The 25,333-nt window shown below is 41.5% G+C and overlaps 1 protein-coding gene across 1 annotated transcript in view; it reads right to left on the bottom strand.

The window, feature by feature from the left end:
• LOC139645912 (contactin-associated protein-like 5) overlaps window positions 1-22,870 on the bottom strand; it is a 61,574-nt gene extending 38,704 nt beyond the window's left edge. Inside the window, exons 1-5 of the mRNA XM_071521784.1 lie at window positions 22,786-22,870; window positions 13,040-13,150; window positions 9,965-10,158; window positions 4,200-4,347; window positions 428-631 (exon numbers count right to left, since the gene is read on the bottom strand). Coding sequence (XP_071377885.1) covers window positions 428-631; window positions 4,200-4,347; window positions 9,965-10,158; window positions 13,040-13,150; window positions 22,786-22,870 — 742 coding nt within the window. The remainder of the gene's footprint in view (window positions 1-427; window positions 632-4,199; window positions 4,348-9,964; window positions 10,159-13,039; window positions 13,151-22,785) is intronic.
• Between the last annotated feature and the right edge of the window lie 2,463 nt (window positions 22,871-25,333).

Raw genomic sequence — 25,333 nt, 5'->3', positions numbered from 1 at the left:
AATGAGGAACTGAGTGATTGACTCTTCTTTTTTAACTATTGGAGTGCTACATCTGACCTTGTTTTTGAGGGTAATGGTTTACTGTTATCTAGTTTATGGCAGCCAGCAAAAGTTTTTGGAGAAGCGTGCTTCTTGGTTGTTTTTCTCACCTTTTAATCTCCCTAAGGGGAAACTTAAAGGTAAATGAAGTTGAGTTATAACAGATAATACTATTTGTAGTCAGTGATGCAGTGAGAATTAAAAAGGTGGGTAAACTATGACTTTCAGTTGGTGATTACAATTACCAAGCACTAATATGATCAAAAATCAATTATACTTTCATAAAAGTGTTAATTTCTGCTTTTTTTCCTCTTAACTTATGTCAGTTTGACGGCACTTCCTCATAGGTACATTATGAATTTCTGTCAACCAGGTGTGTGCTTCTCACCCAGGTTGAGGTAGAGGGCCAGTTTTCCTCGGTGCAGCTCCAGAGTGATGTAATCCCCCCTCTGCCCCTCTCCGTGGAGCAGAACCCCCTCGGCCTGGCGGCTCTTGAACCGCAGAGAGATCACGTCCTTCACCGTCGACATGGATTTCTGGTTGAACCGGTACAGCAGGGAGCTTCTGCCGTCAAAGTCCGCCACATCCGACTCTAAAAGAAAATCAGTTCAACAGGATTCCCCTTAAAAATGTTATTAAATTGTGTAAATACAGGATGATGATAATAATAACAACGCTATTACAGCAACTATTATAGTTGCTATTATTATACCACTACTATTATTACTACTAGTATTATAACAACTATAGCAAAAATAATAGTGATGATAAAAACAAAAAGAAGAAGAAAGATTATACTATACACTGCACTGAAGCCCTGATAATAATAATAATACCAGAAGAAGAAGAAGAAGAATAATAGCGATACTACATATCGCCAAGGAAGATAATGTGCTACACTGGAGGATGCCTCCATGTCGAAATGGAGAGAATCTCAACCGCACAGCTGTTATTTTGCTTATATGCTCCCTGGTTCACCCTTGCCGTTCATATGAAATTGATTCTTGTGTGTCCTGAAGAACATGGTTGAGACCAGTTATTATTTTGGAGGGCTTTTTCAGCGTTACCTATATATAATTCTGCTCCAGAGAGACACTCATGCATAGATTCATGAATTTATGGATTGCCAGTCTGTAATGCAAAAGTGTGAGAGCTGCATAGCAATGTTCCCTATCTGTCTATGTCTCTCTGTCTCTGTCATTCTGCGTTTTCTCTCTCTCTCTCTCTCTCTCTCTCTCTCTCTCTCTCGCTCCTAAGTTCTACCTTCCTTTGCATAGTTTGAGATATTAGAAAACTCTGATGATTCTATGATTCATGTCCATCTGCCATCATTCAAAAGTGCTTTCCTGGAAGAGCTGTCTCATTACAGACCAGTAATTTCTGCAATTTAAGTATATAGTAATTCATATAGTAATTTATATACATATATAGTACTGTGCAAAAGTCTTAGGCACCCTAGATTTTTTATTTTCTGCATTAGTGTGTCAGTAGACTGCTCTTTATAGTACATTTCTTTGATATGGATGGATAAACTTTTCATTTCATTATTTTTGAAAGCATCTTTGCTTTAGATTTTTTTTTACATGTGCCTAAGACTTTTGCACAGTACTATATATATAATGTGATACTCATTACTATATATAGATATATATACACACACATGATGCTTCTGAGACAGCATATTAGTGGTGTACTCGCTCATCCAACATTAATACAGGGAATCATGCTGTGGAACGGTTGGGCATTATAAAACTGCTCACTCAGGGATAATTATAACTGTCTTTCACAGTGCAGTAATTCACTGGCTGATCCAGTTAGTGCTGCTTCACAATGTGTGGGAGAGGCGTCCCAGTGACTCCCCTTTATTTTATTTAGGATTGCTCAGGCAGAGGCTGCCTGCCATTACCTGTCTCGATTAATGTTACTGTGTATGCTACTGTGTCTGCTCAGCGTTTCCTCCTATCATGCAAGATCACAAAAATCTGGCCTTTTTTTACTTCTCATTACTATCACAAGTGCAGCCTTTAACCTCCAGTGTATTAGCTGCAGTGACGAGAAAGATAAGTGAGGCAAACAAGATGGTGAGATTAAGATTAATACCAGTGTTATATACATGATGATGATACAATAATTTAGATAAAATGTACTGTATAAATAAAATGCATCACAATGCATTAGTAGCATTAGCATTAGGAGTGAGCTTGTAGCCAGAAAATGTCTGGTTTGAATCTCCCAACCTGAGAATCTGGGTGGGGAAAGTGAATGAGAAATACTCTCTCCTCCCTCGATAACTTCCACTGCAGTGCTCTTCAGCAAGGCACTGAACCCCCAATTGCTCTAGAGGAGCTGTTCAGTGGCCACCTAGAAGCATGTGAGTTGAGCTTATTCACATGGTGGCCATTTTGGACACTCTTGGAAACTACCTCGAAGATCAAGCTACAGCCCAGCTCTGTCCTACTGTTGTGTACCAAGCTGTACATCATACAAACATTCACATATTCCCCACTGAAAAAACATCAGAAACATATGAATTCAGATAGGCCTAGGTTCACACTACCACTCTAGCCTAGCTAGCTAGTAGCTTATAACTAGCTAGACAACTAACCTAGGCTACCTGCTAAACTGAAGTCCTCACTTATGTGTTGAAGTAATGCTAGTTGTATATAGAGCCTATGCTAATCTTCCAGGGAGTTTCCCACCCCAAGTGTTCAAAATGGCCACCAGCTTCCATGTCTGTAACTGTATGAATGTGAAGCAGGACATTGCTGGAAAGGAGCATGGTGGTCTGTCCCTGGATAAATAAGGGTTATAATAAATTGGATTTATGTTAGTATTATTTGGCATTAATTTTAGTATTGCTACTAGTATTAGCATTATTAGTATTAGCATTAGCATTATTAATACTAGCATTAGTATTATTAGTAGGCTTAGTCAGTGGCAGCAAATAGTGGCAGCAAAAAAGATCTTTTGCTGAGTCCCAATACTTTTTTTTTTACTCCTATTGTTGTTAAATAATACTAAATAATTATGAATGGGATAACTTGCAAATTCTCTCAAAAATGTTTTTTCCTATATTATTCATATTATATATCTACTGTATATTCCACTCTCGAAACCCATGATACACAAGCGTTTAGATTTTTCTTTTGTTTTCCTTTTTTTGAAACTCTAGTGACGCCCCTGGTATTAGCATTAGTATTAGTATTAGCATTAGTATTAGTAACTGTGATGTAACTACTTATCTAATCTAAGCTTGGGCTTGATTAATATCTGTATGATTTATATTGTGATCTATGTTGTTAGCATTGTCGCGTACAACAATGTAAACAAAACAAACACCTGTGTTTTGTGCATAACGCAAATATGAATGAGTCAGTCAGATTACCTCTATTTGGTAGATGACAGCAAAACAAACACAAACACAATCAAAAACAAACACAATCATTGCAGTTGCAATCATATAAAAGTAGTTCCATTCTGGCAGAATTGAATCATCATCATGCATATTTGCCTCCCACTCTTTGTTTTGCCATAAAGTATGTAACAGTGCGCAGTTAGAGAAAAAATATGTTATTCAATATGATAGATTATGATAGTCAAGGCCGCAGTACATCTCTGCCAGCTGTTTTTAATGTATTTTTGAAACCAATGGGACTTCCAGGATGTAGGACTAAACCTGCAGGAGAACAGACAGTAGTAGTTTCTGACTGTAGCAAATACATAGACATTAATGGTGACTGGAAAAACTAAAATTACACCAGTGTTCAAATCTATACCAATCACAAAGGAGGAGATGTAAAGAAACAGATGAGTTACAGAATGATTTTTAAGCTTTGAGACAATTGAGATGCGGACTGTGCAACTCAACATCAGGAAGATGTCCCTAATATTTTGGACATTCAGTGTATAAATCAACCATCCTTGATGGTGTAACTGCAAGGTTTGCTGTATAAATTTACCCTTCTAGGTGGTGTAAATGCAGGGTTTGCTGTATAAATTTACGTTTCTACTGCAGGTGTTTGGGTGCAAATGAGTTCTTGTATGTGGTGGTGTAACTGAAGTGTTTGCTGTATAAATGAACTCTTCTATGTGGTGTAACTGCAGGTTTTGCTGTATAAATGAACTCCTGTATGTGGTGGTGTAACTGCAGCATTACTCACTGTAGGAACAGCCATACACCTCCACTCTGAGGCCCAGCCAGCCACTGGGGTTCCAGTCCAGAGGGATGAAACGCAGGAAACGGGTTCTGACAGAATGGGAGAGCTTGTTCTGCACGACGGCCTCCGAATTCACGTTCCCTACAAACCTCTGTTGGCCCACAGAAACACATAGTTTGATAGTAGATCTTGGTTATGATGGCAGTATATAACTGATGCAGAAAACTTACCATAGTTCAGCTGAAGAATAACAGAAATGACCTTAGATGCGTATAAAATGAATAGTAATCTTTTCACCAGGGAGTAGAAAAGGCCTTTGTTTTTAGCTGAACGCTTGAAATCGAAGCAGAAAAACATCTAAATCCTTTGAATAGCACGGAGAACAACAAAGTGCTGACGAGGCAAACCCAAGGGCAATATCTTTTCCTCTCCTTGAACATACTATTTGATGAAAAGAGATAAGAATCATTGTGTGGTGTGGAAATATGAGAATATCCGCTGAAACAGGTCTGAGGCGGGGGGGGGGGGGGGGTATGCAGCGGTAAAAATGACCAGTGTGGCAAGTAGCAAGTAGAAAAACAAGGGGTCTCACATTGTGTCTTCTCCCCGGGAGATAAAAATGAAAACCTCTCAGTGAAATGGTGAGATGTCATTATTCTTCTTCATTTCCATCCCCCTCTACCCTCCACAGCATCAACAGTCTGCGCCCATAAAAGCCAGGGGATATAAACAGAGAAATAGAGAGAGGGAGAGAGGAATACAAAGACAGAGAGAGAAGCCGGGGGGAGGGGGGAGGGGGTGTTGTGGGGGAAAAAAAAAACCCTTCAGATGACTAATTACCAGGGCTCTTCATAACAGATTTGAGGCAGGTGACGCGTCAAATCGATAACGACGTGTATTAGAAAGTAACGGAAAGATAGATTGTTGACACCGGAGCTCCGGGCTTTGTGAATAGCCCAACAAAGTCAAGCAAGGCCAATAATTCAGCTTTCTCCGGCAGCTGAAAGCACAATGGCATACGAGAAAGGCATGCTGACTGGTGGCACAAATGACTGTACCACGCCTTTGGAATGCTGCAAAGCAAAGGCAGAATCTCTCTCCGAGGAAATAAATACACCGGGATCCGGCTTCTTTGTAGATAATGAAGGAGACCCTCCGACAAGGTAACTATTAAGGCTGTTATTGTGATTTATGCCAGCTCTTTCCTATTTTGAGCCATTTAAGTGGAGCCTCGCGGCGGAATCTTAAAAGAGGTGCAAGCTAAGCACTTACACATGCACAGTAATTCACGTCGGTGCAGAGAGAGGCATTAACAAATTTCACTGGGGGTTTTACACGTTCGTTCCAAGGCACATGTATTATTTCAGTGTTCCGTGCCGCGAAGAGCATCTTTTGGCAAATGAAATTACAGAAAACATGTTTGCCTCGTCAAAACACGGAATACATATTCATGACACTGGAGTTTCCTAAACGCTTTCAGCCCAAGACTCAAATTTAGTCAATTTTGGTCCTGTCTTGGGAATCAGGCTAATGAAAACATGCTGGTATTTTTGTCATGCAGAGGTTGAGCCATGACCTATTTTGGGCCCAGTTTAAGAAACTAGTGCAGTGCATGTTCGCTTTGAGCCCCACTGCTGCACAGAGCGCTGTTCGCTTGTTTATTCAAAGTTTATTAATATTGAACGTGTCGCGTGTCCAATCCAACACTACACGTCCTTGGGTCCCCAGCAACACACCCGCCAAGTGTGAAGTAGATCGGACGAACGGTTCTCGAGATATGCGAAGGACACACATACAGGCAGAGATTCCTTGCTTTATAGTATGATGCTGCACTGGGCAGACAAGTCTCAGCAACCCGAAAGGAAAAAATAACATTCAATATCAAATTAAAATTTAGTATTGTGAATAGAACAACAGAGGCATTGTGTTATCTCAGTCTTTTCACTAGACTCCCAACTTTCTGTCTGGCTAATTTGATAAAACAAACAACCGCTGATTAAAGCTGCAGTACAGTCATTCTAATGATTCATTAGTCAACACAGCAACAGAAAGGGCACTCGTCGGCGTGAGTCATTACCAGTCATGTGTAATACCCCTACAGACTGTTTTTATTCATACATCGGAAACTTTGGCGAGCACACCTTGAACCATGACGTTTCTTCTGCTTTGGAAAAGGCTCACAACGATACATCCTCCCAATTATGGCGCGGAGATGAAGCAGAGTCTCCGGATAGAGGCCTGAGGGTGCAGAAGAGCTCCCAGAGGGCCGGAGGGCTGAGGTTAGTCATTGTCCACATAAACAGTCCTAACCCCACAGTGACTTCATTATTTCTATTCCTGTATCGACTGTTGAGCCGCCTCCCTCCCCGTTCATTAAGACTCTTTACTCTTCCTCTCCTGTGATGAGCTCCCTCGTGTCACTTTTCCTGTATGCCGGTGTTACGTACAGTAACGGTAAGCATCGGCACATGCATTAATCCGATCCATAATCAATTCAGCATGGAGAAATATACAGATACAGTGATGATAACAGTGAGGATCCTATATGCTGTGATATCATTCAAAGGCTCATTGAGCAGCTAATCAACTGAAGGGAAAGGCATGCTGCAGAGAAGGCAGGGTTGAGTCCAGCTCCACCATGACCTCAGCAAGGCTGAATCAAAACATCCCAATTACCCTCGCATCAATTCCCCGAGTGCCAGTCAGTCAGCAACACATGAAGTAACACGACCAGAATCAAAACAGTGTTACAGTAAGGATACCACTGTATAGCAAATGATCTTAAACAAAGTCAACAAAGTCTCACTGCAATTAGGCTCATAACTTTAGAGTAGGGATGGGACCATATGGTTATCTCACGATTCGATACGCGATATGTGTGAGTTTTACGATTCAATACAACCACGATACGATGTAATAAATAAAAATTCAATGACAACAAAGTCTGACTGTGCAGAATTATGTTTCTTTCTGAGCCACAAATCGTTCTAGCCATGCCTTTGGCTCGCCAGAAATGTAAACAACAATTTAAAAATGTCATTATAAAGTGACAATTGTGAAATTGTGATGGTCAAGCGTCTCATTTATTACAGCAGAATAAAATGGAGCTAATATCATGATTAATTTTTTTTTCCATTTTTTTCAGTTTCCAGCAAATTCCACCTTCCGCAGCTACAATTTTCATTTATGAAGTTAAAAATACACGGGTATTTCTATTCTGGTAATCAAAGAAATTAGGAGCAGCAAATGCGCGCTCAGTAAAAGACCAATTAGCACTCTCACAAACGAGCTTTCCTCCTCATTACAAATCGCATGGGTATTCCCATCTAACATACCTGAACAACTAACAAGCATGAAAATTAATGTTTAAATGATCCTGAGGAGGGGGAAAAAATCCTTCCACCTCCATTCGTAGCTGTATAAATAAGCGCTCTTTACACACGGCTCTTCAAGGGCGATGATGGTAATCTGGACCCCCCGCCAGGAACTATTTTCAACTTGCCCACCACGCACATTTGCTATGAGTGTTTAGCTAATTTGTTTAGACCGTGGTGTAGATTGCAGATACTGCACAGGGAAATAGCGTGGAACCAGTTAGTGATAGTGAGTTACCTTTAATGTATGATCAAGCATAAAATGTCTTTGCTTCTACTTCCTCTAAAAACTCGTTTTCTCATATAGAAGAAAGGGCATTCAAATAAGCCAATGCAATTGTTCTCTTCATTGCATACTACATTGCTCAAACAAAGTCCAAATTTCATCACCTCAAAGCTAGTCTTCCGCAGACAGAAGTCATTTTCATGTCTTTTTCTCCCTGACTTTGGCTAATTAGGCCATTATCAGCTTGTAGAGGAGTGCCATCCTGTTGTTTCACACGTTCTCCGCAATCCCCATTGTGCCTTTTTGCAGCTTTGCTTATAACACTCCCACAGACCAGCATCGAGGAAGATTTGCAGGAATAGATAATGATGCTGGCACTGAGGCCCGGGTCAGGGACAGGGCACAGATAAAACAGGCAAGTGAATCTTGAGAGAGAGAGAGAGAGAGAGAGAGAGAGAGAGAGGGAAACAGAGAGAGAGAAACTCTAGAGGCAAATGTGTGGTGTTTGCACGGGAGAAGAGATTACAGTGAGTGTTCAGTGCAGCTATCACTGTGGAAAACATTAATTATTTTACTTCCACCCTCCGTATTTTTATGTTTTTTTCTATGGAGTTATACAACATAATGCTAAACCTAATCTGGCAGGAGGAGGGTGGCTCAGAGTTAGCAGTCATATCAGCAGCTGCTGCTCTCTCATTAGCCCCCTCAGTCCAGGTACCGGCAGCAAGCCATTACCTTTGAACTTCACTTGTTAAAATGCCAGACGGACGTCAATTAATATCACCCAAAGGCCCGGGTTAAAGCTGTGGTTAGCCACCTTTGGAGTGGGTTTCATTAGAGATGCCTCGCTAATTAGCTGCCACTCACCCCACAACATCCTCAGATCCAGGTCTGCCGTCGCATATCACCAAGGAAGAACCCAACAAGGTCTCGTCTAATAGACACCAACAACAAAACAAGACGTGTCTGGTTTCCAGCTTGTCAGATTTCAGAGGACTGATGCAGCTTATTTTGAGTGGTATGACATGATATGCCCCTGGTCGGCTGCAATACGAATCTTAATATTTGAAAGAATTGCAAAGTCTCTCTGTCTCTCTCTCATGAGTCAGACACCAAGTGCAAAAGGCCCCAGGTCATGTTAGGGACAGTTACGTAGTTAGTTGGGCTAGTTCAAAATGTTTGAAGGCAAAACAGCATGTAGATTGTAATAAAACACAAACATTATTTTACACATCTTTAAATAATCGATGCAGCACTGGTTGCAGGCGATGATAATAACATAATTCAGATTACTGTCTTGTCTACTGTTAGTCAGTAGTCAAAACTTGAAAATGTCTCAAAATAAAAATGTCTCAAATGAACCTTGACATATTGTTTGTTCTGTTTGATTTCATCCCTAATTTTTACATGCCAGTGTACTGTAAATAATACATTTTCACAGATCTGTGGAGGAAGATCAATAATTCAGAACAGTGCACAGTAGTGGACGCGCTGCTCACCCTCACATCGCCATGTTCTTTTAATTTCAACACAATGAAAGAAAGACCATGACACAGGTATGACATGACATGCCAATTCACACTCTGTTAATCGCACTGATTAGCAGACAACCCCACAAATGTGGAGCTTAACCAATTTCCCTTTTATGTTTCCACTATGATTATTGTTACCTTTTTTTTTTTTTCCAACCAATTTAAACACTTCAGTAACAGCGTTTGACATAACTGGGGCGAACACAATAGGTCATAAAGAATTGATGCGAATGCCAACATCAGGCGGCAAAACAGGCTCTTTTTTTTTAGACGTTGACTCAATTATGCACAGGCTGGGCTAAAAACACCATGACATCACATGGGAGATGAAAAAAATGCACTTAGAATAATGTATATACACCACACACTTGGTAAATCTCACGCCAGGGAATATCTCACTCAGAATGAGATCGAGACATGTTACCGTATGTGAGGACAACCTGCAAGAAAGCGTCATACATGATGTTTGGCCCATGGTGATCAATGCCCGAAAAAGAATTGAGAACATTTCTCTGTCACTGACCCGACACCAGAGGTGACCATAGCTTCTATGGCAAAAAAACTAGAAAAAGTCAAAATCCTGCTATGTACAAAAGAAAAAAAAAAATCAAATAAAACCTCCATGCAAAGACTCACCCCTACTCCATTCTCCTGTCTGTACTGTTTCCAGGCCCGGCCCGTGTCGCTGTAGAGCAACAGATAACTGCTGACCCAGTCGGAGCTGTCGTAGCGCCCCTGTGTGGCCACCGCCGTCACCTCCATCCTGTCCCTGAGGTCCAGCTGGAGCCAGGGTTCTCGGTCTGTGACCAGGGGAGACCAGCCTCCTGCTCCTTGGGAGAGCGGAGACACACAGGACAAGGGGATCCGTTTAGCATTCTGTCGATGAGCGGAGGATTGTTGTGGTTTACGCTCAGTCTTGCTGTCCCCTCTGCCAGTGGGCTCAGTTTGCAGGAATTGTTGAATACCTGCACATGATGCCGGCACAGGAATAGTCTTTGCTGTGCTGCTGTTTGTGTATAGAAGGCTTTGAGGTGACGTAACCAGGGAGGCAAAGTAAAAGTCTGGATATTCAGTGGTCAGCAGTGGGGGAGAGGTAAAATAATCCCTCATATGAGCAAATCAAAATTGTGACATTGACTTGCCTATGTGAACAAAATGTATTTACCACAGAACTCTAACTTTGGTTTAAAAAAAAAAAGGTACAGTATTCTATCTGTAAACCTTTATTAATCTACCTGTAAATGCATTTATGAATATTCAATCACCACAAAATGTCTTTTAGTGCCCAGCTATGATGCAAGATAATCTCTCCATTAAAAAGCCATCTTTATTATTAAAAATGCAAGAACCTTCATCACAGTTTCAATAAATAAAGATGGCTTCTTAATAGTGAGAATGGCACCTCATCTTCCATGGATCCTATGCTCATTTCAGGTAGCACCTGTCCTCCAGTTGTTCGAGCCAGTGTCCAGCTATTATTTAATTGCAGTGTTCATAGCGAAAATAAAAGACACCAAAGGTGAGATGAATCCAGTCTGGTGAATTAGACGGTAATTCTCAATTTGATGTAGTTCTCAATTTTCAAAGCCTGTAACTGCTAGTGCATTTCTAACTTATAACTTATCACTTAGCTGTACAGCTAGCAAAGTCCAGCAGTCTGTCACACAGTAGCTAACAAAAGCAGAAAAGAAAATATTAAAAAACACAAAATGTTGGAAGATAATTGGTAGAAGGAAGTACAGACTGGAAGGCCTTCAGAATGTTATGCGCGCTCGTGTTTCTAACTACGTCAATGCTTTCCCCCCCTGGTTGTTAGCATAGTTACAGCTGCTAGCATTTATAGCGTGCAGACTATCGGCTAAAGTTAAGCAAAATGGCGACCAGGGAGCGAGCGATTTCTAGCCGTGCTTCGCCACTGAGCACACCCCATTAGAAATAAACGAGGTGACGTCATATACAAGTCACTGTGTCCGTTATTTTTCACAGTATCTGAACATGAGGAAACAGAAAATAAATGTACAAAGTTGAGTGAGTTTTATGAGACTTGTAAAAGATTCCACTGTTTAAAAAAAAAAGGGAAGAAAAAAAAACAGGTAATAGGGCATGGGATGCGAGGTTGGTGGGTGTATCTAATATCTAATATCTTGACATGATCTGGCTACTCTTACATCTGACTCGAACAATTTGAGAACAGGAAACGGTCAAAAGATCCCTCAGGGGCCATATTTACGATGGCTCCATATTTGGGGAGGTTATTTGTGGAATATCGAACCATCGTTTGGTGAAAAAAAAAACACGCTGTCAGGTATATAAACGGCAACAAAAATAGTTTCTTATGATAGCACATACTTCAAATGCACAGGTGTATTTGATATGCTAAATACAGTGCTGAACAAGCGGGGGGCACGGACTACATGAAAACGCTAATGTAAACATGTGATGTGACTGTGTAGTGTACAGTTAGGTGGAGACCCCACACATTACTTCAGCAGAAAGGTTCATTACTCAGCCGCTGTGGGCTGGGAAACAACACCATGGGAGCAGATGAGTGCAGAATATCAAAGCGGCGCCCCCCCCAACCCCCCAAGGAAAAGGGTTATACTGTTTGTTAGAGGCACACATAGCAGAGGCTGCGCTTGCTTCGGGCTAATAATAGCCTGAGGTCATTCCGGACCATTTTCTCAGCTCCATCTCCTCACATTAAACTAATCTCCCTGTACTGCTCACAAAATGTTCCATCTGCCATATTTGTCTTCAGGATGTTATTATTTCATGAAAACTTCGCACTTCAAGCGCCACGGGAATGTCGTATCGCGACGCAACTGTTTTCCGTTGTTGTATTTTTCCATTCTAGCATTCCTTACTCCATTTTCCTGCTTTGCATTTTCCACTTTGGATTGCCCCTTTCATTTCTTTTCTAGCCTACTTACTGTCGTTTCCCTGATGAAAAATTGTGATTTTAATAAAACGGCTGCATTAAAAGTGAATATCACAGCATGTGGGAATCATTTTGTTTTTGCACCATCTGCTTCCTTGCAAATATAAACAAACCATTGTCTTGGAAATAGACACAGATATAAATAATACAGATGAGAAAAACACACCAGTCAGATACACATTCATCCCCTGTTCATAGATTCCCATCCGTTTTGGAGATTGTCAGTGAACCAGAACTGACAAGATATTTTGATATTTTGTTAGCCTGTCATGATGAATGAAACAAAAAAACTTTTCTGGAATTGTAACAGGCATGAGGAGGGATTGATAGTAACACTGGTGTGTGTGAGCGGTGTGTTTCTATAGGGATGGGACGATATGTTGGAATTCAATATATCGCAATACAAAAATGTGACAATACGTATCGTGGGGCAGAAAAATGAGTTGCGATATTAGCTCCATTTTATTCTGCTGTAGTAATCACAAATGAGACACTTGACCATCACAATTTCACAAGCTCTCCATCCAAATTATATTATTTGCACTTTGTAATGACATTTTAAAATTGTTTACATTCTAGCAAGCCAATGCCATTCATAGAAACATTTGTATCTCAGAAAAAGTCAGACTTTTGTTGTCACTGAACTTTTATTTATTACATCATATCGTGCTTGTATTGAATTGTGACCCTCATATCGCGTATCAAATCGTATCGTGAGATAAGCATATCGTCCCATCCCTAAAAAATACTGAATACTGAATGGAGGAACTTACCATCTCTTCTGTTAAGCTTGGCATTGTAAGGAGCGTTACTGATTGAGGACTGTGAAGAGCTCTGAAAGGAGGCTTGGGGTAACATGGATACCAGAGGACCGTTGCAGTTATCTATGCGAAGAAAATAGAAAACAGACAATTCAGAGTCAGTAATAATGAAAACAAAATGATGAGCCCACGGCTGCAATTTCAATGAAACTGGCTTGAAAATACATAAAATACATCAGAACTCTAGTTAGACATGCAAAAAAGGAAATATCCCATGTTGTGAAAATTGTTAATTGCAAACCACTGCTGTTTTGTTTCATTTTGTTGTGACATAATTTATTTCACCTGAATATTGGGCTATATCTGTGTATACGTGTTTCATAATTTGAAACATTAAGCACTTCACTGATCTGAGAAAGATTCCTGGAAGGCTCCGATGGGGTTCCACTGCTTGCCATACATGGATTTACTCTGCTGAAAAAGAAATAAATAGAAAAAGCACCCTTCAGTAGTTAAATGCTTTGCTTGAAAATAAATCTTGCCAGTGGTGGGATCCTCACACTATAGAGTTTTAAAGCAAGAATTGCGAAAATAACTTGGCTGCCTCGCTTATCCGCACCTCAAATCTCTCCAACAGTCCATTAACTCAAGCAGTGACCCTTAAAAAAAGGACAGTGGAACCTAGAGCGCTGTGTGTGTGTGTGTGTGTGTGTGTGTGCGTGCATGTGTGTGTTCCTTGGGAGATTAGAGCACTTCCAACACACAGGAGGAGATTAAGAGGCCAGTGATCTAAGCCTGTCCGTCTCATCTTCCCCTGATCCGGCCCTGCCAGGCACAATAAGAGCAGCGAGTCGGGGCGGAGCCTCCCTCCCTACGATGAGCGCGGGTCTGCATTAGAGCCCAGCATCTGAGGACATAATGGAAACTGGCACCGGCTTGATTACAATTATCCCCGTGCTCTCTCCATCAGCGTGCGAGTCACTCCTCTCAGTGCAAAAAGGCATTTTGTTTTGGATGCCGTTCCACTTCGAGTCTGACTTATTCTGAGCACATCTGCAGTGGCAATTGGCCATTCATCTGGTAGACAACAGCACGTTAGAACTGACAGCATAAGCTCGTTTACTGTACCGCGCACGGGGCTTTCTGGGCGTCCCACCGAATTTCATCTGACCCGATTTGACTGCTCTCAGATCACTTGCCAAGAGATTTTTCTAATGCTGATTTGAAGTGTAACTAAAGTGGATCAAGCTGTTTTTTCCAAGGCCCAAATTATGGCTGAGCTGTATGTAGTTGCAGATGTTCATTGGAGGAAAGGCGAAAAACACTGGCATGGCATCTTACCGCGCCATTACTGGAGCTGTTATTATTAAGCAAGCACAAGACTCTTAAGCTGTCGAAAGTCAGCGAGATCCTACTTGGCATTTTAATCCCGAAAGATCTTCAGCCTCGCTGGCTGAAGATCTGACAAACGTCTTTGGCCAGCACCTTTGATGGCCAACACCTATGCCTGTTCCCCAAACTGGTCGCGACTACAGCATCGCTATAAATGTCAGGTCGCAGTCTTTCACCTCTGTAAACTACCTCAGAAGCCTGATCAATTGCTTCGCCATTCCATCTGAGGTTTACACCAATACAACAAATGAGACCTTGACAGCCTGGAAAGGGAAAACAAACCAATAACATTTTTATGACACAAGACATGTTCTCAAAGTGGCATGTGGGCCATAACTCTCGGGCCGTGTGAATGCAAAGACAGTTTCTCCATGTGCAAAATGTGCATCTTATAAACCGTGTTGTTGTTTACAGCCTCCATCTACGGACTTGGTGGTGAGCCAAATGCCGGGCTGTCAATCAGGAAGAATTATGGATGGAGAATGATTTGCCTGCAAAGCTGTGCTGCCGTGCTCGGTGCCTCCTTGGCCTGTGGGATAATTGAAAATCCTCTCAAGCTATGAATGCGATCGTGCTACGGCGCACTCTCTATGCAAAGTGCAGGGGGCTTAAATCTTATAGTCACGCGCGCGCCTGCGCAAACCAGATGCGCACGTGCATGCAGCGACATAAACGCGCACACATGCGCGCAATTATGACCCGAGTGTAAACACTTGCATTCTGCCTCTTCGCTCGCTTAAAATCATAAAAACATCAATTGTTAAGAAGCTAGTAAGAGCAAACACTTTCAACTGTAGACATCAGAGATTCAGGAGCACTAAGATAACGTTTCCCTGTACATATTGTAGCGCTACAGCGAGTGTGAATGCACAATAGAGTCATCTTGACACCCCTGGGCTGGTATTACACCACCAGAGGTTATCACTGATTCTGTTTGGGATAAAAATAATAGACACCACCACTCCCCTCCTCCGTTCCCCAAGGAGAGCGATCATGCACTGATGCATAGGAAGATGGATGACTGCAAACACATTTAGATTCAGAGTGTGAGCACTCACTCACCTCTTTGGCCTATAAGATGTACATCAATTAATAACGAGCGCCATGAAGAACGTCTTTGTCATGTGAAATGACGATCCGTAACTAACTTCATGCAAAGGAACTTTAATTGTAAGGACATGCAGTGTCTGGAAAGTGAAGCTGAAATACGGTTTTAGCTGTAGTGACAAAAATGAATCTATATGTTGGGCTTCGCCGTTAATTTGAAATGTCATGTGATATCATTGGTAAATGATTCTCCTTGAAACTAACAGCAAAGTCACATGTTTTTTTTGGGGTTTTTTTTTTCACAACCAGTCATCATTGTCAGCTATACATTAGTTTGACAATTGTATTTTTGACTGTCTGACATATAAATACCCCTTTTCCAGTGTGCTGCTCTGCTCATTAGCAATCCTGCGTTAATTGGAGCGCGCAAAACAAACGCTGCTCCACAAAGAAATCAAACTCAATTATCCCAACAAACTGCCTTTTGTAGCACATGTGGGCAGGGTATTTTTAGCTCTTGCTGCAGGGCCCCGGTGCACCTGAAGATGACGAGGCGGCGAGCGGTTGAGATGGAGAGCTGTTTGCTAAGCCTAAATCAAATAAACTAGGCTCGCTAGATATGAGGATGAAGGCTTAGTTCCCTCTCTGATATTGACTCCCTGGAAACACGCAAAAAAAAAAAAAAAAAGAAATTGGGAGATGGAAAATGCAAATGCATAGGGGTTCCTACGCATAGAACGCCCTGCAGTGATTGGCTTCTCGAACCGGTCCCATCCTCTCTGCGCTGTTAGAGAGTAGATCAGACCGGTGTGATTAATATTCTAATTTCACAGTCAGTATACAGCATGCCTACCTAGCCTAAAGAGGTGTTAAGTAATCTATGACTTTTATCGAGCTCTATCAGTGACCGAGGAATTGCAACATCAACAGGTCTCTGGCACAGCTTACGATTTGCACAAATAAAGTCATATTTTCTCAATATAGAGGAGTAAGCTTGCTAATTAGAGCAGAGATCCAACAGAAACCTCAAGTGAAGAGGCAATATATGACCATGCTAAATTCTGCAATAATAATAGTGCTGTGTCATTTGATTTTTGGCTTCAGAATGAAATGTGCTGTGCTTGGGAATGTCCAAGGTGTTGGGAATTTGGGGGTACAGGCCTGAAAGTGAGAATTGAGAGCCAGAAATCTCAGCACATGGAGTAATCGTTCAGCTATTGGTATTGATCAATAACACTATCATATATTACGGTTATTTTGTGCTATGGGGCGTCAAAAAACTCCTTTAAACCTGTGACATCTCCACCGAACCCCACCAGCGCATATAGGGAGTCTGTCAGAGGGTGTAGAAGTTAGCAGCCCTTCAGTCAACATAGACCAAAATGTCAATAATATCAAAGCGTGTAATGATAGCATTCGGTATCAGGGCGGCTCCAGACCTCCGGGTGGTATCGATAAAGCTCATACGATACCTAGCATGGATTAATAGACTTTGGGGCCCCGGCGATTTCTGCTCAGCGATGCCTCGAGTAGAACCAAGGTATCGGTTGACAATTAGCCCCAGACGCAGGCTGAATTCGAGGAAGCGCGCGTCAATACAAGTGATTGAGAAACACAGGCCGGTTACTGTAGCACTTCATTTCCAACAAGATGGAAAAACGGAGCCCAGAGACTCCCGGTCCTGCACACAACCTAAGGGGGACCTAACTTGTTTACAGGCTGGATATATTGTACTGGGCTACTGACAGCTTTGGTGATTATTCGCATTTTATCTCCCAAGCATTAATTATTCAACTTCCATTCATGCATTTTGTGAAACAGGATTTCTGTTCATTATCAGCTGGATTATGAGATTTCCTTTGGCCGCAGTCTACCCATGGTGGCGAGATAGCCCACTAGTGAACCCCATCATTAGACGCCGCTGTGTGTTACTATGCAAAGAAACCAGAGGTCAGAAGCTGATTAGCCTCTGCTGAATATCAGGCCGGTGGTCGGGGGAATCCGTTGGCGGGGACTGACAGATTAGCTCCAGCGTACCCGCAGCCCCAGACGCTGCTCCTGATACAGCTGTCCTCTCGTCTGCCCATAGAAATGTCACGCAAGTCACTCACATAGAGATAATCAATGATGCACAGTGGCTGCAACAGGTTGAATAAGGCCTGCCCAGGACATAGCGATAGATTAATAGACAATAAAAAAGCATATTGACACGCTAAGAATAGTAATTGCTGGTTCCCTTTGGATGAGCACAATCAATATCTGATAGACAAAGTAGACATGTAAGTATGTGCTGCTATACCATTCTCACCACGAGAATTAATACAATAAAGCACATATTGATTTTGAAATTGTGTTATATAATGTGTGAAATTCTGCATTGCAAGTCTGAGCCGTAGAACAGACGGATGCCTTCCCAGTGCAATTTCAGGCCTTGGTGTTTTTTCTCAGTTGAAACCCCAAGTTGTTTATTCTTGGAAATTAAATGTTCAAAAAACAGTATCTTGCCATTTTTCATCACTATAGCAATCCCTTGCTGCATATTGCATTTGTCTTATTGGCACGGTCAATAGAAAGTGGGTGTTTGTAATCCTTTAAAACCCTTTGCCAGTAACACCGAAAATAAATAGAGGATGAAACTTACGGACTATACAGCTATTTGAAGCATATTCATTGCAGTCTATAGATCGGGAATGGGTGCAGCATTAGTGTGTGAGCAATACAGTTGGAAATGGAAAGGCCTCCACTGGCGCCACATTCATCAAAATAGATTTTTTCCCCTCCCAAGAGGCCGAGTAGAAATTATTGCTCTAAATAGCCTTATATCATGTATCCATCGTGTTTTCTTCTTTCTCTGTAATTTTACTCATTACAACCAAGTAGCAATTTGTTCGGTACAGTGAACCTGCACAGGAACAACAATGTAATAAGCTCTCTTGTTCCCTTAGTTTTCAGAACAAAGACCTCCGACAATAGATAGACATATACTACATTACATTTTACCCATTTAGCAGACACTTATCCACACTAACTTATTGTAAGTGCAGTAGCAGAGGAAATAAATCCATATATCACCAACATTTCCAATAATGAGTGGGAAAGGTTACAGTGTGAAGACAGCAGAGCAAGTCAAGAACGTTGCTGTGCCACAAGTAAGATTCATATATTGTCTGCAAAGCAAGCAGCCAAAGAACAAAATAACAGAACAGAAAAGTACGTGAATGATGTGAGACCAAACAAAATGTTTTGACAGAGATAAATGAACGACTAAAAAGTATTTTCACTCGGTGTCTCCGCAGAGCAACAGTAAGACAGCAATCATGCAGAGAGCCCTGCAAGGCCGTATTAGCTGTCTTTAACCCAGTAAAAGCACAATCCTCTGTGGCAGTTCTTGAACTCAGCATGCTCTTTATTCCACGTCACTTCTGTACCGTGTGAAAAAGAAGCCTAAGCCATCTGTTTTCTTCAGGCAAAACCTATTCCAGCAACAGCTTTTCCAATCAAATAACTCTAATGCATTCAACACCTTTCGGTCCCCTGTTGCTTTCCCCTCACGACGGGAAAAGGAGGTATGCACTCCCAGAAGTCAAAGACAAAGAGGATGAGCGAAACATCAGTATTAAAAAAAAAAACAACAACCACACCAGACCGATGGACCGCTGGCTCCTTTCACTGAAGCTTCCGTAATTGAAGTCTTTTGGGAACATGTCGGGATCTGTACAAATGGCGCCGGTAAAAAAGTGGAGAGGAAATCAATTGCAATCAACATGAATGTTAGAGTCCAGTGCCGGTTATTTATTCAGTGTTGAGGCTGTCTCTGCACAGTAGCCGGTGCCCTTCATGGATAACAGCCCCCCCCCCACCCCTGCCAGCAGGGCCGTGTCACTTCAGCAAAAGCTCCTCCAAACCCAGATGTCCACTGAATGTCCAATGTATTTGCAAAAAATCCCAAAGATTAAGGTACTTTTGAGATTTCACAGATGTTAGTCTTTCACATATACACCATTGCAGCCTCGAAGCAAAACCAGTTGATAACAGTGATATTGTGTTTCCACATTGCTGAAAGTGTTAAGTAGATAAATTGGTCATTTGTCTTTTCATTTTCCACTGCCAGCCCTACAAAATGCCACTGCCTTCCCACTGCCAGCCTCAGCTATTACTGCGAGGTAAGGGGATATAATTCATCTAATATTGCATAATCATACGCTTTTTATCCCCCAGTAGCGGCCTCCGCCTTTGATCACATGTATCCTGCGTGGTTTGTTCCCGTGTTTGTGGAGAGCCGCTGCCTGTGGAACGTCTGGACCGAATATTCCGTCCAATTACTTTTGTCTCTGTGGAGAAGTGCGCTGTATGTTTAAACCGTGGGGAGGTAAAGTGCCGGTGCCATCGCACCGCGGTGTTCTGCCTCATTTACCTTTTGATAAATTCATCAGGTCTTCATGAATATGTACAACAGTAGGAGTTCCTTGAGAGCCTCCTTTACATTAATTAGCCGAGCGAGTGGAAGCGCTGCTCTCGCAGCTGCACCGACTTGCGGCGCACTGTCATTTCCAATGTGTTGCCGGGTACTACTCCAACATGTGCCGAGTGCTTCGGCTGGGAAATAATTTGCCCTGAAGTATCTGCTCACTGAGCTAATTTGAAGCGTGAAATTCTAAGTAAATAAAACAACGTATAGGTATGACGCCGCAACGCTCCCTGTGACAGATTCTAGGTTATAAAAGATGGATGCTCGGTGCACCGGGCTCCACCAGCTGTGAGGGAATCACTGAAAGCGAAGCAATATTCCACCCACAGACCCTTGGTGAAGAGTGTCATATCAGACAGTGCCCCGGTAATGAAAGCCCCCGCTGTTCCCAGCCAAAGGCAAGCTTCAAAAAAATCACACTTCCACTCCCAGCAGGAAACATTCCCTTAAAAGCAACCTCACTTTGGCCTTAATAAAAATATGATAAAGGGAAATATTGAGGGCCCAAACCCCTGCAGTTCCAATACGTTGTGAATAGCTCCTGTGCTGCCAATCATCTGGCACTAAAAGGACTTCATAATGTACAGCATGAATGGATGCCCGCTGACAGAAAGACGTATCGGATGTTTCTTAGCGGGGACAAGAGCAAATAAATGCCTCTTGTCTCTTTGTAAAGGCAAGAGAAGCGCAAAAGGACATTGTCCTCTGAGAGGATGTGGCTGCCATTATCTCTGTCACCTGACACAGGGCCACATAAACCAGCCATGATAGATCTCTGCTCCCTCCTTTTGTTTCTCAATGGTAAATATGAGAGCAGTTGCTTGTCCTCCAGGAGCATCTTGCCATTTCATCTCAGCACAGCATGTCAATTCTGATCACTGGATACATTTGAGAACCACAAGAACGTCATAAATGAGTAATGCAGCTGTCAGTTTAGCTCAAGTCATTGGCTTACATCACTCGCATAAACTGCTTATGGCCCAACACAGTCTGGTTTCGTGGTCATCCCCCGAGAACAGAGATGTCCGAAAGATCAAGTGATGTAATGCCACTAGTATGTTCATAATGTTGGTATTCACACTGTACATTTTTAAAAATGCATTCTACTCTTTGTTTTTGTCTCCATCTTTGGTCTTAAGCGCTCATTGCAGTGGTGTTTTTTACATTTTGTCTCCATCTTTGATGCGAAGCGCTCATTGCTGTGGTGTGTCTCCATCTTTTGTGCTCTTTGCTGCGGTGTTCTTGCACTGCACTTCCCAGAGATCACTTGTCAATTAGTCTAGTTTAGCAGATGTTGGCTGCTTGGATAATCTCTCTCTCCCCTTCAGCTCTGCACTGTGTGTTACCGCTTTCAAAGTCCCACTACAACGTGCAACAACAACAATGAAGCTAGCAATCCAGCTAGAGGCAGAATGCGAGCACGTTTATGATGGAAAACTGCCAGAAAGAACATTCTTGAAGGGCTGTACGATTCATTCAGTTGATAGCTTAAAAGCAACCATTAGTTGACTACTGACATGACTACTTGTCAATCAAACAGTGTGTCCAGTACTGTGACGTCCTTTTCTTTGGATTTTCTGTTGATGCAGTTTGAGTGTCTGTAGGTGGCGCTCTGTTCTTTGTCTGTTCAGCTATGGTGGCTATCACTGCTCATGCTAACTACCCAGTTCTTATTCTTCTTCTCTGATTATTCCAAACAAACAGGAAACATAAAACGCATCACTTCCTTTGCGCCCAATGATTTTTCCCAGGAAAGAGCTAACAGACACCGGCTGTTTAGAACACAAAATGTTAAAGCTTTCATGAACTGGACATAGGTTGAATCACTATTATGTTATAGTAATCAGAAATATAGAGTAGCAAAACATTTATTTATATAAAAATGCCACAGATTAGGCCTATTACGTCAAGCCCATAATTTTTATATAAATGTCTGGTGACCTTTGAAACACTAGGCTGTATGTATGCCTTGCCAAAAAAATCATTTAAATAATGATAAAACATAAACTAGCTTAAACGAGAAAAAATTACCATATTGTCGCATCCAGGTTAATTTCATTATTTAACACTATGACACAATGTGATAGTTATTCTGAGCAAATAATACTCAAGTCAATTTTAGGCATTATACATGAAATGTAAAATGCATGTCTCTAATTTCAGGAAATCCATTGGGCAATTTATAACTGACTTGAAAAGATGGGGGATTGCACCTTTAATTTTCCACCTCGACTGGAGGAAACACGACCTCTAGTGTCTGTTAAATTACAGCACTTCAACCTTTAAACTTCAACTGTGGTATTTAGACATTAGTAATGAATGTTTCGCTCTTTGAACTGTAGAGAAAACAAATTACTGATTTCTAGAAATGTCACATAAATTTAGTACCACAGCCTCAATAACCCGAGGCGTACCTACCGCTATGCAAATAAACACAGGATCTGGCCGCAGAGTGAGCAAATTCGATCTGAATTGAGGAGTTTCGAATGAATAAAATTAATCGTCATATTTTGAGTAAAAAAAAAATCCCCTCATTGTTCTGTATGGCGGCACATCCTAAATGAAAGCGAATGGCACCAACTTCTCACTGATTGACACTCGATGATTTTTATTGAAGTAGATCTCAAATGGCAACAGCATCAATTTCTAATAGTTATGATGCTGTTTTCTGCAGGAGAGACAATGAGAACGATGCGATCCACGGGCTGGAACTTGTTAACGCACAGTGAAACCACCGCCGCATCCTATACATCAGCAACTTTAATCTGATGAAAACACACGCAAGCTGCTGTTTCCACGCAGCCATGAACAGACCGGACTCGAAGGGAACTTGCCATAGGTTACTACTTACAGTGACTGGCGGCGGATGCCGAGCTGATGACGCTCAAAGCGTAAAGAGTAATGATATTCGGCGGCATCTTTTTTCGCAAATCCATCTTCCCGGTGGCGGGATGTGTTGCTGCCGGTGTATATCCGTGCGTCAGCGGGTTCATAAATCTCGGGGAAAGAGGAGAGCGGGTTCCTTCTCGCGTCTCCGGCATGGAGGGGATGGAGAGAGAGTGTGGTGTGAAGGAGTAAACCGCTCCCACGTCGACACTCCCTCACCGAGGCGCATCCCATCACACACACCGCGCGCGCACGCACACACACACACGCACACACACGCTCTCTCTCCCCTTCTCTCTCTCTCTCAAATTCCATTTCTCATTGACAATTTACATTTCTTCATCCTCACCCTCCTCGTTTTTGTATTTGTGATATGGGTGCTAAAAAATAGGGAATATATTTTAAATGTAAGGTTATGAGTTTTCCTTATATTGTCATATTTGGAAGTCTTTCTCTCTCTCTCTCTCTCTCTCGCTCTCTCTCTCTCAGAATCTGTATTGGCAGGACAAGAGAATGACTAATGATAACCAACAAATGAAAACACAATAATCAAGCATAGAGACATTTAAAAAAAAAAAATCAACAGAACATAGTGTACAACAGCAATTCATATATGTGCATATTCATTCAGATAAACAAAATGAAATATATAAAACATATGACTAATCAGAGATTCATTTGCAGTGGTAGAGTATTGTGGCATACTGATCTTCATCCTCACCTCAGGACTACTGGTCATTTTTTGTATTTGTGATAGGGTGCCAAGATTTTATATTTCTTTAAATTTGGTGGTTATAAGTTTCTCTTATCTTGTCATATTCTGGGCATGAGAACAGATAGTACCCCCCCTCTCCCTCCCTGTCCCCTCCTCCTCTCCCTCTCTCTCTCTCTCTTTCTCTCTCTCTCTCTGGCTGTAGATCTTTTCAGCACCACATTGGCGGACAGCTCCCCCCTCCCCACTCCCATACACACACAGACAGCCAAGCCAACTGTCTGCACTTTCTCCGTCAATGCAAATGATTTCTGAAATAAACACACGCACGGAGCGTCTATATAGGGGTACGAGTCTAAATTTGATGGTGCAGGTTTTGTCATTATAGTGGAGAGCAAAGGTTAGGCGAAAATGGACAGAAATCTATTTGGAAGCCATATCTTATAATCATATCTTGTCTAATAATTTATCTCATTGACCAAATGATAGTATCTTGTGTGTAACCAGTCATTGCTGCACGTGTCCATGAAAAAAATAGTGGATATAAATAGTTTTCAGTGTTTTATTTATATTAGATGCAGGGGTTTAAGGATTTTATAGGCATAGGAAAGGTGTTTTGTATTAATCACATACCAAAATATATATAGACATATTCTGTATTAGCCCAACTGTTGTGGTGCAACTGGTGATATGGAATATTTGGAACGATGGGAACATTATGTTCCCCTGTCACCACACCTTCACCATCGTTTTTACATGGTTTAAATATGGGTGATTTTTTTGTGAATTGTTATTTTCATGCTTGGATGTATTTGTATTACCTTGGCAACAGTGCACTGCAAACATGCCCATCTTAATCCATCTTAACAAGTGATTTAGTCTCGTATGGAGTCTTAAAATCGTGTTTCCCTCAAAAACAAGGGAAGAAATGAGCCAATGGGGTGAAATAATTGTTTCCAATGCAGTTTCACCTGTTTTGACAATGTTCTTGATTCAAATCAGACAATATCTTGAAATAATCTCACTAATTAAAGAAAGCTCTTGAGAGTTTGATTGGCATTGCACACAAGTGCAATTATTGGCATATTTGTGTACGTATTTGAAGAAAAATAAGAATAAGGATATTAGATGAAGTGACTTGTCGAGATGGATATTTTTTGCAGTGCAGTACTCTTTGTAATTAGATGCATCAGAACCACTTAGCTTTTGCAAGTCGCGGGGGAATAATGTTTGCATAATACAAACCTCCACATTTTATAGATTTCTCATAACGGACCTTGTTATCAAATTATTTTCCCATTACAGGTAGATACTTCTTCTCTAGACCGAGCTCTTCAAATAGCTTTAGTAACATTATTGCTATAATATTTGAACTGAGCGAAGACGCCAGAGCTAATATGAAAAGGCTAACACACCGATGATCAGATTTGGAATTTCCCTGCAGTCCATGGATAATACAACATATGAACACTCGCATCGATCTGGAGTACAGCAAACCAGAGCTTGACAAAACAACTGGGTGCTACAATTTCAAATCAGACAGTTAGTTTGAAAGAAGATTCATCTGTTGAACTAACGCTCGGGTCATGGTGCAATGCTTAATTATTAAAGACAAGAGAGAATACTTTTTCTCAAAGTCTTGGATGGGAAAATCTCAAGGGCAAAATCACCTAACGAGCTCGGTGTGATGCACTTACTGCTTAATTAAACTCTTTTAATGCGAGAGACACCGGTGTCATAAGGTGTCTTACAATTAGGCAGAGCTCAGAGGTTAAAAAAGAGAAAATGTGTTCAATATAAA

This window comes from Centroberyx affinis, unplaced genomic scaffold, assembly GCF_046629955.1.
Source record: "Centroberyx affinis isolate AG114_WGS23_722 - 3 ecotype Tasmania unplaced genomic scaffold, CSIRO-AGI_Caff_v1 ptg000079l_1, whole genome shotgun sequence".
In the NCBI taxonomy this organism is placed as follows: domain Eukaryota; kingdom Metazoa; phylum Chordata; class Actinopteri; order Beryciformes; family Berycidae; genus Centroberyx; species Centroberyx affinis.
This window is presented reverse-complemented; position numbering and strand designations above follow the sequence as displayed.